The sequence below is a fragment of the Phaethon lepturus genome, unplaced genomic scaffold (genome assembly GCF_000687285.1).
Source record: "Phaethon lepturus isolate BGI_N335 unplaced genomic scaffold, ASM68728v1 scaffold10541, whole genome shotgun sequence".
Lineage (NCBI taxonomy): Eukaryota > Metazoa > Chordata > Aves > Phaethontiformes > Phaethontidae > Phaethon > Phaethon lepturus.
The window spans coordinates 55,532-72,426 of NW_010515537.1; the positions used below are offsets into that span (position 1 = coordinate 55,532).

Sequence of the window (16,895 nt, forward strand, 5' to 3'; positions counted from 1 at the left end):
GATGTTTACCAAGTCATTAAACAACAATCAGAGGGAAAAAGCGAGGAAAATACAGGCTTCTGGATTGATGCAGAGTGTTCAGAAATCCAACATCTATACTAGCTGGCCTCAAGGCCCAGGAACAGTAGAAAGACACTCTTACATAGCCTAACAAAGTTTTTTTTATACTTTATGAAGGACATGGGTCCATGAAACAAGATGATGGACTCACTAGAGGAATAAAAACATTCTGCCACTAGAGTACTTCCCCACCGATGCAAGAAACTATTGAAAACTTACTATATTTTTTTCACTCTCTGCTAAAGAAGATTTGGCAGAAGTAAGTGCTAAAAAGGACAGAGGCAGTAGTGATTCCTTTTCTCCTACCTTCAGAAAATGCAAAAAGAAAGTGGTCATTGCCTCCTTGTCACTAACATACCTCACCAGACATGCACAGAGAGAAGTACGAATGCCCACAGATTTCAATGAATCTCCCTTAAAAGAACTTGCAATCTTTTACAAACAAAACCCATCATGTCTGTTACCCTGGGGAAGCATCATCTGAATTTGGACAACATATAATCTGTAATTCCTAAACCTGCAGGCATGCTATTAAAGTGGCAGGAGGATGCCCAGTAGACTTCCAAAGTCATCTCTGGGAGCCAGACACAAAGCTTCCATTACCCACAAGACGGCTGGGCGGGTCAGCTAAACCCTCTGAGTGAGCTTTAGCTTCAGAAGTCTCAGCCCACTGGTGGAGAACAGCAAGGTCCCCCGCAACAGAAAAAGTAGATGTAGGATGGAGCAACCAGGAATAAACTGTTGGGACCCCTAAGTAGGAAGATGATAATACAGGCAAAAGAGGTTTTTTTTCCAAAGGAATTCACAGGAACAAATAATGGCACTATTCTGAAACCACTCCGAAACGTTTTACATGTCTGTTGTACCAATCTGTCAACATCAAGACTTGACAATAATGCGTTGCAGTGACACAGCAGTGCAAGGTTAATACAAGGATGTCACACCTTGATTATGTCGTATCCTGCTCTGGTTCAACTCAATCATGAAATGGTCCATCAGCTTCTCAAGGCTGAGTACCAACACCCAGGCCATTACAGATCTGCCTGTTATGATAAAACCTCCACCTGATATTAAACCATCTGGTCTAATTGCTACTGACAACCGACAGCAAAAATTTAGTTTTATCGCCAAAAATTAACATTTTTGGTAAAAAGCTGTATATGATTCATGGTGGAATAGAAGTTACAAATTAACACTGCCAGAGATGTTGTCTAATATTCAGTTTAACCACAGACAGCGGAAAAGAAATAGCAAACTACATCACTGGCAGTGGGGATGTATTTGGCTAAAATGTACAACAAAATCCCTTAATTCAGGGGCGGCTGTGAAGAACAGACATGCTAATAGCACTACAGCTCAAACTCAGATGAAGATAAAGGGTAAACACCAAAATTATGTAAAACAGGAAAAGAGAACAGGGAAAAATAGAAATAAGAAAGAAAGGGACTATTAAGGCAGCTTCTGTGACACTCTGAGACCTCCTTCTACTGCTCTCGCAGCTTGACCGTGAAGTGCAGCGACCTCCACGTAAATCAAGAGTCCTGCTGCGCCGCCCACCGTATAGATGGCTTTCGTGTATGTGAGAACCAAATGCAATGGGCCCCCATATCACAGTTCAGAAGTGGTTTATCAAAGGACATTAAGACAAACACTTTGCATTTGCCCAGAGAACTACCCATTGATTTCTGTGGCCAGTGAGCTGGGGCAGTGCTGTTTATCCCCTCTCACAGAGGAGATACACAGACCAGCCCGAGGTGCAGCAAGGATGGTCTGACAGAGGTGGAATCTAATCCCAGGCTAAGCACTCTCGGCACTGAAGTGTGCTTTCCCAGTTGCAACTGTGTCCACAGGGACGTTACTAACTTACCCATTACTGTGATGCCATGATGTCATGAGTGACCGAACACCAATTTAGGAGGGAAAAAAATAAAACTCACTAACCTCCTTTCATTCTGGGTTATTGTTCCATTCTCCAGCTTTTTAACAGTTGATGCTAGAACCTTGTTTGCGTCATTGGCAAAGTCCAAGTCTCTGACCTCAGACAGAGGAACCGATACAATGGCAAAAGCTTCCTTGTCCTCTTTTGTTTGGCACGTCCCAATCTGCAATAGTTTTTGGTTTAATATGGGTGAGCAATCCTCTTACCTTTATCCTAATTATTATGCATATTTTCTAGGTGAGAAGTGAGATCACCTGTAGAGAGCTTCAGGAATGGGTTTGGGATTTCAACCCCAAGATGTATGTGTTTACCTTTAACATCACAGGCCTCTCTTCATCGGTGTCTATTGGAATGCTGGTACTAGTGACCCAAGTGTTAGTGCATAAATGCCTCAGTCGGACGTATGAGTTCCTAAAGGAGAACAAGGCAAACAACAGGTTAGATGGATCAGTCCTGAGGGCAAGGTGGGATGCAATGCAACACATGACCATAACATGAGACTTGAGGGCGTGAGTTACACCAGCCACTCACTCATAATAAAAGGGTGAGGGAGACCTAAGAGATACCACAGTAACCTTTTCTCTTGTCTCCTCCTTTCTCACCCAGAACAGAGCTGCAACAAGAACAAACAGCATCTTGGCATTATGCAGAATGCTGTTTTTAAGTATTTATATGAGCCTAGGAGTAAAGTATTCCTTAATGAAAAAAATTTAAAAGGAAGGTGTTATAAAATCCTATCTGAATAGAAACACATTTCATGAAAAAAAACAACTCTTATTTTTTTCTGTAAAGTAACAAACCCTTTTAACCTGTCACAGCACAAAAGCCAGAAAGTAAAACTGACTATGGCTTCACAGCTTCACCTTTCTTATCTGCAAACCCTTGTTCTAGGGAGCAAGCATTTACAGTACCAGTTCTTAGCTGAGAATCAAGTGAACAAAGAGCAGACATAGGATTCTTCTAAATTCTTTCCATATGATAATCTGTGGTATTATCAAAAAGCAGAGCTGAGAAATCAATTACAATTTTTACTCTGAATTCTACTTTTTAAATATATTCACTTCATTCACGCTCTCCCCTTCATGCTGATGGGCTTTGAGTATTCAAGTAAGCAAATTATCTGGCAAAACTCAGCATAGCAAATACACTTCAAAGCTGCATACATCAGTATTTGCAGGTACCTAGCTTTAAAATCCACCCTCATAACAACTAGCCCCAAGTGTCTGCGTGCCCATTCAGTCACAGGCAACACCGTGTGACTTATCTAGCCAATCTCAGCTAAGCAACACAGTTGAAATTTCAAATATTCACAATTAAAACCCAGAAGCCACTTGCTGAATTCATTTGAATAACAAATGTGTTCAGTGGCATCATGATCTGTCAGGGAAACAGAAGCCCAGTTCACCATTCACATTATTTTGTTGGGAACAATTCAGTCAGATCTATTAGCAGTACAGCTTTTCCAAACAGTGGACAAGGCTCAATCCTGTCCCCAAATGTATCTGTGCAATGTTTAGCCCATTATTTTTCTCTTCACAGACTCTCTTTAAGTGTCATTTGTTTTATCCTTATAATTATTTTACCCAGCCACAGCAGCAGTATCATGTTTTATACATCCCTTGTTTATCCATGAACACTCCTCAAATTTTAAGTGAAGGATAATACTTGCTGGTGTTTGATTTTTTCTGCTTTACTCCCCAGCATAATGCTAGGAAGAAACCCTGTCAATGCAGCACTATTTTTTGCCCCCTTTTTTTTTTGCCTTTTTTTTTTTTTTTTTTTACCTTGGAACCAGGCAATCAGCTCTCTGAAGAGTGGTGGCATCCAGTTCAAAGAGAGATGCAATGTCATTTCCATGTGGCACAGAGACCAAAGTATACATAATCTTCTCCCCTGCTTGGCGTTTCTTCTTTGAAGCAGGAAGGTCGCCGTCTCTCTGCTGATTAGGCACAAGGGTTATTTGCTTGCATCAGGGCCCATTATAAATTCTCCAATTACCTTGCGGACAAGTAATACATCTGAATTGTACTTTTTTTTTTTTTTTTTTACATTCTAGTAAGAATGTACCATGACTGGGTGTGGAGCGTGTAACACAAAGGATGCGCTTTGCCCCAGGCACATGGGGTTGCAGGGAGTCATTATAACAACAGCAGGTCACAAGCTAGAGAGACTGCAGTACTGTATACATTATTACTTGACACCTACAACTTCAAAAAATTTGCGGTAGTTGCAGAACTTTCACTCCCAACAGATGTAACTACACAGTGCCGGTTTGGAAAGGGCCAAAGTTAAAAGAAGAGAACTAATGAAAATCAGATGTTTTAAAGGGGGGAAGGGACTTTAAAAGCAAGCAATTTGCCGAATTCCACCGTTGCTTTATTTAAGTTTGCTCATTTTTTCCTGTCATACATACGGTCAGAATCACAGCAGCACACTGTCCAAACAGCAAGAGCCAGAAGATCTGCTCCACTAAGACCAACGTGCCATTAGAAGGTGGGGGACACACACAAAGCACCAGCTAGCTTGTAGCAGAAATCTTAGCACAGGCTGATAATGCACTGGAGGCTGCTGGATCCAGCACAGGTCTGAGCGTGCCCACAAACGGGAGAAGCTGTCCTGCTTCGAGGAGCCCAGCTTTCCAAGTGACAGATTTACTTTCTGTTGGTGCCTCAAAGGAGGCGTGCAAACCTAAGGTGGCGATCTTCCTCCCGCCATCTGCCGAAGGTCCATGGGAATTTTGTGACTCGGCACCACGAAGCAGCCATCTTCACCTTTAGTTACCTACACATCTTTGTCTTCACAGATGCCAAATCCTACCTTCTCTGAGCACGTATCTTTGCTTGAAGGAGTAATTCAGAGTCTGTGCCCGTAACCACGCAGCAGCCAACAGAATTACTGGCGTAAGTAAAAGCTGCTCCTCTGGGGTGTTGAGTTACACATATTACAAAAGACTAATAACCAATTAAGAGACTGGCAGCCCAGGGCTCTTCACGTACAGAAAATACGTCAGGGGGAAAAGGAAAAGAGGAATGAAGAAAGCCAAAAAAGAAAAATCAAATGCTGGGAACCTGAAATACTATTATAATGATTTATAGTGCACCCTTCGGGAGGAGATGTACAAAGCAATGCAAAGAGGCTAGACTGTACTCGGTTGGCATTAGTACCTTGATTAAAGCCAAACTGAAAGGGATAATCAAGGGCAAAGCTTTGATTATTCATATTGCCAATTGATTAAGCAACAAAATCAAGCATGAGTGAAACTATGTAAGAAATAGCTAGTTACAATCTCATTTCAAGGCACTTTTTGAATCCTTCCAAAACATCCATTTTTTCATTATCAAGCCTAAAAAAGGCCAGCTTTCCGTCCCATTACTTCTATGAAGGATGGAGACAGCAGGAAAAAAAACAGGAAGAAATCCTCTCGGAAATTTTTCTTAGGCTCACCTAGTGATTAGAGCATTGTCACTAGTTTTCGAGAGGAAGGCTTGCTGAGACCAGGGGGAACCATCTCCTGTGTCTTGCAGAAGAGAAAACTCTTATCTGTCAGTCCTCACATCCTTCCATACCCACGCCCAAAAATATTAAACAAAATTGCACATAAAAACTTAACCTGTATGCAAGGATTGAGAAAACAGACGAAATTTTTGTGATTACCATACACATTTTGTTTTACAAACGCAGGATGAGACCCAAACTGGAAAGGCAGGCAAACTATGAGAGAATCCTCTTCAGAGCTTAATAGGTGTGAGTCAGAGTCTAATATCAAATGAAAATCTACTTCCTAAATTTCCAAACAAAAATGGAAAACCAGTTTAAAATTCAAGAGGTCTGTAAAGGGGTGAATGGCACAGGACAGTTTAGAACAGCATACAGACCTTTTGGTATTTCCCATAACTTACATTCAAATCTAGTTAGGGTTTCCCAGAAACTGCCCACTCTACTCTAAATTCCAAACTGAAAAGGCTGGTATGCAAAAAGGCAGGACAACTTTATGCATTTTTTTCCCCTGAGTCTCTGGGAAAAATACAGACCAAAATATGAAACCATATTTTACTCTGTGTTATGAAGGGTTTTTTTTTTTACTCACTCATGACACAATCTCAGATCATCTCCAATAGGTCATTAAGCATGAGTATATATGCACATGTGCATGTTTCTATGACAGGAGGCAAAGTCAAAGGCAGGTCTCCTGTGCTTAAGTAGTTCATGCTAACCACTAGCTCTGCGGAGAAGTTCATGGTGCAGTTCGGGGCTGACTCCACTCACTCGCTAGTCTCACCAACAATCGTATAGATGCTACTGAGCAACAGAGTTGGCTCATTGGGCCCAAATCTCATGAACCAGGCTTAGCATCTGTCAAATCAGACTTTGTATACGAGCAAGGTCTGGTTTTCTAAAAAGAAGGTCCACTTCAATGGAGAGCAAGACAGTGTCTATAACACTGCTAACTGCAATGCAAAGCTTAGCTGAGCAAAATCAGACCTACACAACAGCTGTACAGTAGTTTCAGACTGGACTCCAGCACAAACCTCAGAACTCTCCTTATACAGTTATTTTAGGATCTCAGACACACCTCACAACCCAACGTGGATTATGGGTGTTAAGCACTAGTCAATGAAAAAAAAAACATGTAACAAGTGACCCTGAACTTGACAGCTCTGAAAACAACTTACATTAAGGAAGGTGTGCATGAAAGACACAGCAATAGTCACCACACATGAACATGCATGGATTTATGTCTGAATTTATGTCTGAGTGCATGTGTATGAGACAGAAAACATACACACACACTTGCACACAGATGGTTTCTTATGATTAATTAATTAAATTTAGTAAGCAGTCATCAGTTTCTGCACTTAACCTAGCCATTATTGAATCAGCAGATGAGTCTATATGAGGATGTGGAAAGAAGTGAAAATACTAGACTATTTCAAATTAATTAGACAATATGATCAGCTCAGGAGAAGCACTGCATTCCTAAGCACATGAAAACAAGATGACATTTGCTCAGGTAAGAAACTGGCATACAAGCAGATGCAGCCAGCAAAACCAGATTCAGTGAAGAGAAGGGAGGAAGAGAACTGTAAAAGGTCTCAAATGTAGGGAGACGAAAATTCAACTTAAAGCAGTATGAAGAGGAAGCCAACGAACAGTTTCAGACATCTTGGTGATGTGGTCAGAGACAGACAAGGAAAGCACTCCCAAGACTTCTTTCAAAAAAAAAATTAAAAAATCAGGTGAATTACACGCTACGAGTATACAGAAGTGCCAGAACTGTGGGTAAAACAATATTAGTAAATAGTAAATTCACTGAGAACAAAAAATAGTTTTGATTGTCCCAAATTACTGGCAAACTAGTGACAGGCTGTCAGAAGTCAAATCAGATATATATCCAAAGGGAAGAAGGTAGAATCACCTCACTCTGTCGTGCACTGGTTAAATCGCTCACGAGGACGAAGGAGACGCACACTCGGCTCCTCTTCTGCCTGGCAGGAGTTGGACCTGCACCTTCCAAAAGAATGACCCAGCCCAAATGCCAGGCTGTAGCAAAGGGCAGAACCGAAGCGTCCGGCCGACTCGAGGGCTGTCAGCCCGCCGGCCGCCAGTCTCGTTCCGCAACAGCGAAGCAAAGCACGCTACTCGCACGCACAACGGGACTTTGCCGGGAGGGGGAACTGCAAATACCCCTGCCCTACAGCCAGCAGCCCCGGCACTCTTCCAGGAGGGACTCATCTAGAAAAGCAAAGGCTGAGAGTTCAAAAAAGGAGTCCTTAGCTAGTGAAAACTTAGCTAGTTTGAAAACAAACAAGCCATTTTGGTGAGGAGTGGAAATACTGATCCAGGCTCCCAGCAAAGTCGGTAACTCCTGGGCTAGCGCCACTGGTTTGCAGTCTACTGTACCGATTTAAAAAGAAGCTTAAAACAAAAAATAGAACAGCCACCCAACAGACATAATATGGTGTTTGCAATTTGAAGGGCAAATTTAATGTAACTGCAGACAAATCCCATACTGTAATCAGACACAAAATAATCAGGTGCAATTAGACTTGTCATTGTTGAGACACGTAGCCCTGCAGATAACCGTTCTTCACAGCTCTTCATATAACTTGCTAGCAATTGTGACCCATCCCAAAACCCCATTGTTCACCTCAACTGGGTATCATTCCTAAAAATCAGGAGATTTACATGGAGTTTTGCTTATGGAGGGGTCTTCCTTTCAACTGCAAAAAGCTATACAAAAACATGACAGACCTGAAATACCTTTTTTTTTTTTTTTTTAGAAACCCAATCTACAATTCTAATTGGTAAAGACACTTCTTGTGGCATAGAGACAGACAAGGATAATGCCCTGCTCCTGAATGAATTCATTAAGCTGCACTACAGATTTCAGCAGAAATTAAATTTAATAGCAGCCAGAGTTCTGAAAATGCCTGTTAAACCCAGTACAATGTGGTATCTCGATACGTTAACCCAGTTTAGGAGGCTCTTACAAAACCAGCATTTTCAGAGAGCGGCAATGTGAGCAGAACTCCATAGGTTAGATGATTAAAAAAATTCTATATGAAAAGAAAGTCAAGTGAATTAATGGCCAGCCTTGCTCCTGCGTGTTACGAAGCCCTGGCAGACAGCACAGCAGTGAGCCTCCTGCAACACCTTCACTGTTGACTCATTTGTGAGTCATCGCATTTTTAGCGGAGACATCACGTTGCAATTCTGTTGTTAGGAGCCAGAGACGTTCTGTAAGAAACAATGTATGCACTCTCAGAGCTGATTCAGACCTGCGTGCAGCAGCAGAATAATAATAATGTGCCGGCATCCGTGTCTCCCCTTCTCCCCCCAGCCTATCAAGTAGTCTGACTGCTGGCTTTATATAAGCAGAGATACTGCCATTTTAAAGCTGATGATTTTTTTTTTTTTTAATGTTTTTCAGATTGTTTATTGCCAGGTTAATTCCTAACCAAGCCACTAAAAAACCAATAAATTCCCCAAGCCTATTTTACTCCTTTAAACTGCATCACCTGTGTCCCACATTGTAAAATTTTAATTAAACGAACTTAGGTGCTGGAAGGTAAAATAAAAAAAAAATTAATTTACAGTGCTTGTCAGGAAAAAAAAAATCACCAGAGTTGGAAGCAAGAAAGGAAACTTTGAATTGCAGATTTGTTTGGAATTCATAAACATAGATAAACAGAAGTCAAAGAAGGTATGCCAAACTGCACCTAAAAGTCTGTGGTAGAACTGTCCAACTTTTTCACAGGAAAAGTAAATGCATACCAGTCTCAATCCTCAAAAAAAATCTCAACAATAAAAGCCAGTTTGGAACTCGTTAGGATTAGCGCGCACTCATGAAAATGCAAATGGACTTAAGGTACCTATCCAAAGTCAGCCTTTAATCCAAAAGTGCTAACAAATGCCAGGTTCCCAGCTGTTCTTGACATTTCCCCAACGTTTATAGCATTCTTCTGGATGCTGTACATTTCTGTGACTAGAAATAAGAGACTACTTTGCAGCATAAAATACACCGATTTCGGCTTTAATGGGAGCTGTAACACAGAGCACTGTGTTTTGTTGCACGATACACTACAACGTCCTAGACTTCAAGAGATGAAGAAGCCTTGTTTCGATAAAGCCTTTAAATCACAGAAAGGTCTTCCCATTCAAAAAAAATTAATGGGTTTAGATGTGAGGAAAATATGTATAAAGAATATTAATCAACTCGTAAGGCCAAGTTTTACCAGAAATAAAAGCAGCGTTTCACAAGACAATTTGGCTGGACTCTCAAGAAGCAGCCCATAAATGAGCAATGAACCGCAGTCCAACGTAGCTTTAACACTTGGGAACAGAAGTCCTCGTGACTTCCAGTAATATTTATGTTCTCTGGAGCCAAAACCCTTTCAGACTTTTAAAGTCACTTAAGGCAAGGCAAAAAAAGATGCACTTAGGCAGAACCTAGGTGCCTATGCCCACTACTGCACCATGGAAAATCCTTCTCCGTTGCTGCCTCCTAAAATTCCGTTGCCTAAGCAACTGTGATCAGGACTTGGGAGCCAGGCAGTGAACATGCATAAGGAGCCCCATCGCACATTTAGGAGTTAAGGGTTGGCATGAAATGCACAGACGGCTGTGCCGCCTTGAAAGCCCAGACGACAGAGAAGGAGCTGGTACCCTCTTATCCAACAGACTTGGCAGAGCAGAGAAAAACACAGGCTGCAGGCTCCACTCCTTCCTTCAGCTGAAAGGATTCAAGTATGCATCTCCCACCTCTTTGCTACTCAGACTTCAAATTTTGCTGGGGTAGGTCCACTTCCACCTCCCCCTCTAGAGCAGATTTACTTCATGGGCAGTATTTCAAAATTAATTCCTTCAAAAGATGAGAAAGAAGATGCCTTTGCAGTGCATCAGTTAGGCAGTCACCCGGCAGAAGAAACACTAGATGAAAACCACGGAGCACAGAATGAGTGTGTGCTCTAGGTTATGTGCATGTTGCATACAAGACCAACAGAGCTGGCCCTTAAACAACTCCAAATATGATAAGATTCTTGTAATTTTGAGGGATAATTCAAAATACTGCATCACTGTAACATAAAAGAAATTCCTGCATAGGGAGTTGAAGCTTTTCTGCTCAGCTCCTCAAGGCCAGAATGAAGGCTTAAAATAGCTGTTGCTGACTCATGCTATTTCCAAAAAGACTATGAAGAGGTGAAGGACCCAAATGGATTTCTACCAGTCTAAATCTAACCTGTAGGCTTGGATTTACACGGAGGTGTTACTGAACATTGTTAGGAGTTCTTTCACGAAATATTTTTCACAAGAAAGTGCTGACAGCGCAAAATAAAATTTCCACAGAGACATCAGTTTTGATTAAATTTTCGTTGGAAGTATTTGTCTAATCTCATTTATCTGATCTGGATTTTTGGTTTAAACCAATACCCAGGAGGATTAAGCCAAACTGTTAGAGAAGTCACCTTTAACATTCATGTTCAGGTTACTCTTGTGTCTTCTTCATTACCCAGTCCAGGAAATATTTAACTATTTAGATGAACTGGAATTGCTACACCTGGAAACGCTATACTTTATCTAAATTAATATAGTGTAGTAGAATCGGATTGGATCCTTGGTGATGAGGACCTAACACCTACCCTATATACACTTTCATAGGTCTTACTTCAGACTAGCTGTAGTCTGGTTTTCTGGGCTGGGCACCCATGAAAGGTTGGAGCACAGTAGATACATTCCAGAGGTGTGTGTGTATATTTCCATCCAGCACCACGTAAGTTTACATGCTCTGAGATTGCTCTGCAAACTGAACTGGAGTGTCTCAAATAGGGAGTAATGAGGAGATTTGATTCAGAAGTGCCGTCATGATGTGAACTACAACATTAATGCAGACGCATGTCTATGAGATGAGCTCTACTGGTCACACAGCAAGAGCACGAACCCAAGCATTTCCAAGCAAGCATCCCACTCACTGGGGTATTTCAGAACATATCTCGCTTTCCATTTGAAAGCTCCAAGGGCTTCAAGTGTCATTCCAATGTAAAAGAGAAACAACTGGTGGGACTTCCCTATTTTCATGAGAGAGAATTCTCATTTCTCTGGACAGCTTAGCTGTTATTGCTATATTACCATTAATACCAAATACCAGAAAGATGGAAAACTGATGTTGCCAACCTCTACAGAAGCCTCCATTTTTACTAAAATTGCAGTCCTAAAGGCATGTGATTATGTAAGAATCTTGGGTTTCATTTCATGAAAATTAAAAAATTCTTTCCCATGCAGAGGAAAACTTGAAAATATGTCCTCTAAAAGAACAAAAGCCAGAAGGTGAACAGAAAGAAATTAAACTTAATTTTTTCGAAGATCTCAGCATTTTCATCCATGAACTTGATGGAGGAATGATTCTTTTTCAGACTATTTGTCATCTCAGTAACAGTAAGATTCTCCCAGGGTTTTAAATCCACTTCCTTCACACGACATAAACTACAACATGTCTGCCCTTGCCTTGTTAGAATTAGCTAGCACGCTCTTGACATTGTACAAGGCAAAGGCTGTTGCCTCCTAGGCAAAGAGTATAAGGCCTTTGTCCAACCCATCCACACTGCAGCAAGGACAACTTGGATTCTTGCAAAGATGTCGTGCTAGAGTTGCCTGAAGTGTGGCAGGGCTCAGACTAAGCCTGTGCCTGAGTATCTGCTTGCGTGTAGTCATACAGGCAATAAAGAGATGCTCAACATGTTCTTAGATTTACAGCCACACTTGACTGACAAACATGCCCCAAGGGGGCTTGTCTCCACTAGCAGAGCCTCTGAATTGGCACTGGCACATAAGTAACCAGACTTGCTTGTCCCTAGTTTTCTTGCTGAAGAGGGTAGTGGGTTTTGCCATGAAGTAATACATCTGACTGGAGAAGAATTAATACATTTCGTATCTGCAGTCACCAAGCAGAACAGCTTCCAACTAATGCCAATTTGATGCAGAATTTGACTAAGTTTCGTATCATTTGCCTTACGTGAGGGAAAGCTTTCTGTAACGCCGGTTCTGAGTTGGACCCTACCTTACACAGGATACGGAAAACAATCCCAGTGGCTGTGACATGTAAGTACAAGGAAAGCTATGAAGGACTTTCATATGTTGGGCTGTATTGGGTTAAGGATACAGTATTTCCCAGATTACATGCAACATATAAATTCCACTTACCAAAGCTTTTCCTTCATTATTACCTTCTGGATAGCGTGGGTTAAGCTGGAAAAGAAAAGAATTCAAATACTATCTTGATAGCTTTTAGACATTTCAGAACTCAGGGGAGAGGGGGTTAGTTCAGTTCTCTATTACGTATCCACCCTGCAAAAGGACAGTGGAGTATTTAGAAGCAGTATGAGAACAAGAGTATAAGATTACCGATCCAATTTCTGACTGACTTAACTGGCTATGTCCTCACTTCAAAAAAGTGCATCTTGCAATCAAGCTTCTTAACTTAAGAGAGGAATCTCAAATAACCAAAACCAAAAAGAATGATGGAGAAAGCAGAGATAGTTACTAATCTAAATACAGCAAGTTACAGTCACCCACACACATACACATGCAACCATTTCCAGGATTGACCTTCAGCAGATATATTGAGATAAAAACTAACATGCTTCACGTCTACTGAGATTTTATCTTTGAAACAGAAATGGCAATGCCACTACAGACAAGTGTTTAATTACCCTGTGATTCTGTTTAACCATTATTAATGGGGATAATATTTACTATGTCATACCAGGTTTATCAAGTATTAACTAATAACTGAAGTAGTATGAGAAGCTTGGATAAAAGACACTATATAATAAGTGTAAAGTATTACTATTTAGCAGTGTTTAATATGATTTTACTTTTGACAAGGGAAATATGTAGACTAGAAGATGAGGGATTATGTAGGCAGATATATACTCAAATAAACAAACACACATACACCCACACACTGGCTGCACACAAAATGTTTCAAGATTTGACTTACATAATGAAACAACTTTGCCTCAATATTTACCATATTCCCTGACACAGGATATGCCTTCGAAGCATTGAAAATGCTGAAGTGAAATTATTAGTTATGTAAACTAATCTAGTTTTTAAGTAACAACAGCATGTATACATCTTACAGGTAAGTACAGTCATTTTCTTGGCTTGAATTTGGCATTACCAGTGTGGAAGAGCCAGAAGTGAATTGCACAGGGCAAGCTGAACGAATCCCAGTGAAACATTTCAATATCAGGTCATCACACATCTAACATTACACAGACAGCTATTGTGAAGAGTTTTTATTATGTTTATAAGGTTTTTATTAATACTGTATCTTTTATATCCCTTCATCCAAAACAGGCAGCTCCTCTCCACATCATGCACCTGAGGAAAGGAGGAAAACTTTTAGATATTCCTGAAACTGCTGAAGATATCTTCCCTCTGTGCCATGACTTGATGTGCTAACACAGAAATGACCAAAGGTTTATTCTCCCGTCTTCTTTTCAGTATTTGCATTAGCCACTGTGTTTCCCTCACAATCTAATTTAGAGAGCCTGGTTTCCTCCCTGCATTGACACCTATCCCAAATCTTGCATTTTGCTCTTCCACGACATTCTCACAGTCTCCTAGCTCCAACTCCCACCTACTTCTGTTATGCAGCAACAGAAATGGGAGATGAACACCGAACAACAGACGACTAGAAGATATACATATATACATATGTGTATGTACACATATATATGTAACCGTTTTCATACAGTTTTGGTTTCTTCGTAAGTTCTTACACCTCCTTCAGTATTACCTTTGTTCACCTGACACCTTAGAGTAATTCTAGTTGTTCATTCTAACAGCCAAGCTCAGCTCTCTACCTTTGGTCCTCCATCAAGAACAGAGAAAATTATCACGCAGTGCTCCTTAGTCACAGCCCCACAGCGGCCTTTCAGCACAGGTGCAGAGAAGGAAGAGAAAGGCTAAATTCATTCCTACCTTCAGATTCTGCTGGTTGTAAGTAAGTGAGAAAAAAAGTCTGGGTCATCTCAGGTTTGTCACTAGACTCAGCACGGAGAACCATGCACTGAGGACTAGATCTTCAAACAGAATAAATCTGTGATGTTTCATTGAAGGGCCCGAGTAAATACAGTTGTCTACCCAGTATGAATTAGGCCTTGAATTCTTCAGCTGTTTGCTTTCAACAGCATGATGCTTTAAAAAAATATAGCAACAGGAGAAACTAGGAAAATCTCTCTCCCACGCCACTTCTTGCCTACGTTAAAAACGACTAAACAGATTGCCCTCGAATTGCCAAAATAGTTCTCTTGTGGACAGAGGCTGAGGGAGGCAGAAGGCTCAAACGAAAAATAAAGTGCGTCCTTAATGATTGTTTTCCTTGCCCCACCATAACAGAAATAATAAAACTGAAAAGATGTTGTTTAGAGAAAGTTTTGAGATGCTGACGTCAAACAGCAAACACGAGGGAATGCAGTTTTAGGACTGACATTCATGGCCCCATTTTTAGCTGTGCTGAGCAGCTGCCACTTTCGTTTTCATTTCAGCTGAGGTTGCTGGTGCTGAGCACCTCTGAAAATCAAACTATTAGCTATTATCCCATACTATACTCCCCGGGTAGAGGGGCATAAATCATGTAGTGTTGTATGTCATATTACACCTGTTCTGAGTCCTCTTTCAACATCCGAGTACAGCAGAACAAACGAAGGACACAGTGACAATCTTAAGACGCCAAAAGCTATTGCTTTTTCCGATTTATGTAAGAACACCTCCGTGTTCATAGAATCGTAGACTCACAGCGTATTTTGGGTTGGAAGGGACCTTTAAAGGCCGTCTAGTCCAACCCCCCTGCCATGAGCAGGGACACCTTCAACTAGACCAGGTCACTCAGAGCCCCGTCCAACCTGACCTGGAATGTTGCCAGGGATGGGGCACCTACCACCTCTCTGGGCAACCTGGGCCAGTGCTTCACCACCCTCATAGTCAAAAATTTCTTCCTTAGATCTAGTCTAAATCTGCCCTGTTTTAGTTTAAAACTGTTACCTCTTGTCCTGTCACTACAGGCCCTGCTAAAAAGTCTGTCCCCTTCTTTCTTATAGGCTCCTTCTAAGTACTGAAAGGCTGCAGTGTTCTTCAATAAGCCTCCAAAACAAAAAAAAAAAAATTGAAAACAACAACAGTAATAGTTTCTTTCCTTGTTGCTGATGAAATCAAGTAAAATTCTTTGCAGGTGTTCAGAAAGTAAGAACACTATGCTAAAATGGGCCTCATTTAAGCCCAACCATCTTCAGGTTTTTTTGTGTTGTTGGATGTGTTGAAGTTGCAACGATGCTGAAGTGTAGCTGAAATACAGTACTGCTTATTTCCGTAAAATGCCACTGGAAGGTGCATGCAGCCAATACACAGTAAGAACACGATACATTGCAAACTGCAGAGCTCAAGCAAGCGTGTTTGTATAAATCATTATTGTAATTGCTTCTTTAGATGGGGTTTTTTTTAGAGTATATCTCCAACAGCTTCTTTTCCAATACAGAATAACCCAGAAATCCTAATCCTCTGCTGCTTGTTTTTCAACAAAGTTAGGTACAGCCATTTTTCACCTTTCCAGAAAGAGAAATCACCACCTTTCCAAAGAAAAAAGTATCACAAAATGAGAGTTCAGCTTCCTCATGGCTGAAAAATAAATATCATCAAAGTCCCTGAAACTCATTTCGCGTTATGGCCTGCGCATGAGACTCACTATAATATCCCAACATTCGCCCATTACGTAAGGTCCCACTACCGAACCACGCGAGTAAATGGCAATCGCTTGCATGGTGGTAAGGGAGGCGTGATCTACACCAAGCAACAGAGGCTATGTTAGTGGAGAGTAACTAGGGAAGGGCAGAGGAGAATTCACATCACCGTAGCGGTGAACTGGCCACCCGAGTTGTGCTCGTCCTTCACCCCGGTGCCACGCAGAAGGGCCAGCTCTGTCGTGGGGATCTTGCAGTGGGGCAAGACTAAGGTAATCAGTGCTCACAGCTCCAACGACAATGGTTTATGACACCACAAACACTTCATCTTTTTCAGTTGCTTATACATACGAACCCAGACCCAACTCTACACATCCTCCAGCCTACATAAATGCTCCTAAACTCCAGAAAATGGGGCTACCGCATCAACTTTTCTTTCACATCACAGCACCATGGAAGACATTATGGTTTCACATGCACACACAGGCTGATTAGTCCACACTGATTTAGGTGCTGCATGAGCTTTTCCTCATGCTAGGGCCCTATCAACAGCTAAGTACCACTGTAACTGCAAATGCAATTTGCACCATATAGTTCTGGGAACTCAACTTGTCTTGGACTCTATCTACTGGGGAGAAGAGAGCTTGGAAGCAGCC

At 41.3% G+C, this 16,895-nt stretch overlaps 1 protein-coding gene across 1 annotated transcript in view; it reads right to left on the reverse strand.

Annotated features, from left to right (window-relative positions):
• The window catches only part of LOC104627509 (inositol 1,4,5-trisphosphate receptor type 2), a 66,350-nt gene extending 53,611 nt beyond the window's left edge, over positions 1-12,739 (reverse strand). Inside the window, exons 1-4 of the mRNA XM_010295799.1 lie at positions 12,698-12,739; positions 3,784-3,935; positions 2,311-2,410; positions 2,002-2,162 (exon numbers count right to left, since the gene is read on the reverse strand). Coding sequence (XP_010294101.1) covers positions 2,002-2,162; positions 2,311-2,410; positions 3,784-3,881 — 359 coding nt within the window. The 5' untranslated portion in view covers positions 3,882-3,935; positions 12,698-12,739. The remainder of the gene's footprint in view (positions 1-2,001; positions 2,163-2,310; positions 2,411-3,783; positions 3,936-12,697) is intronic.
• Between the last annotated feature and the right edge of the window lie 4,156 nt (positions 12,740-16,895).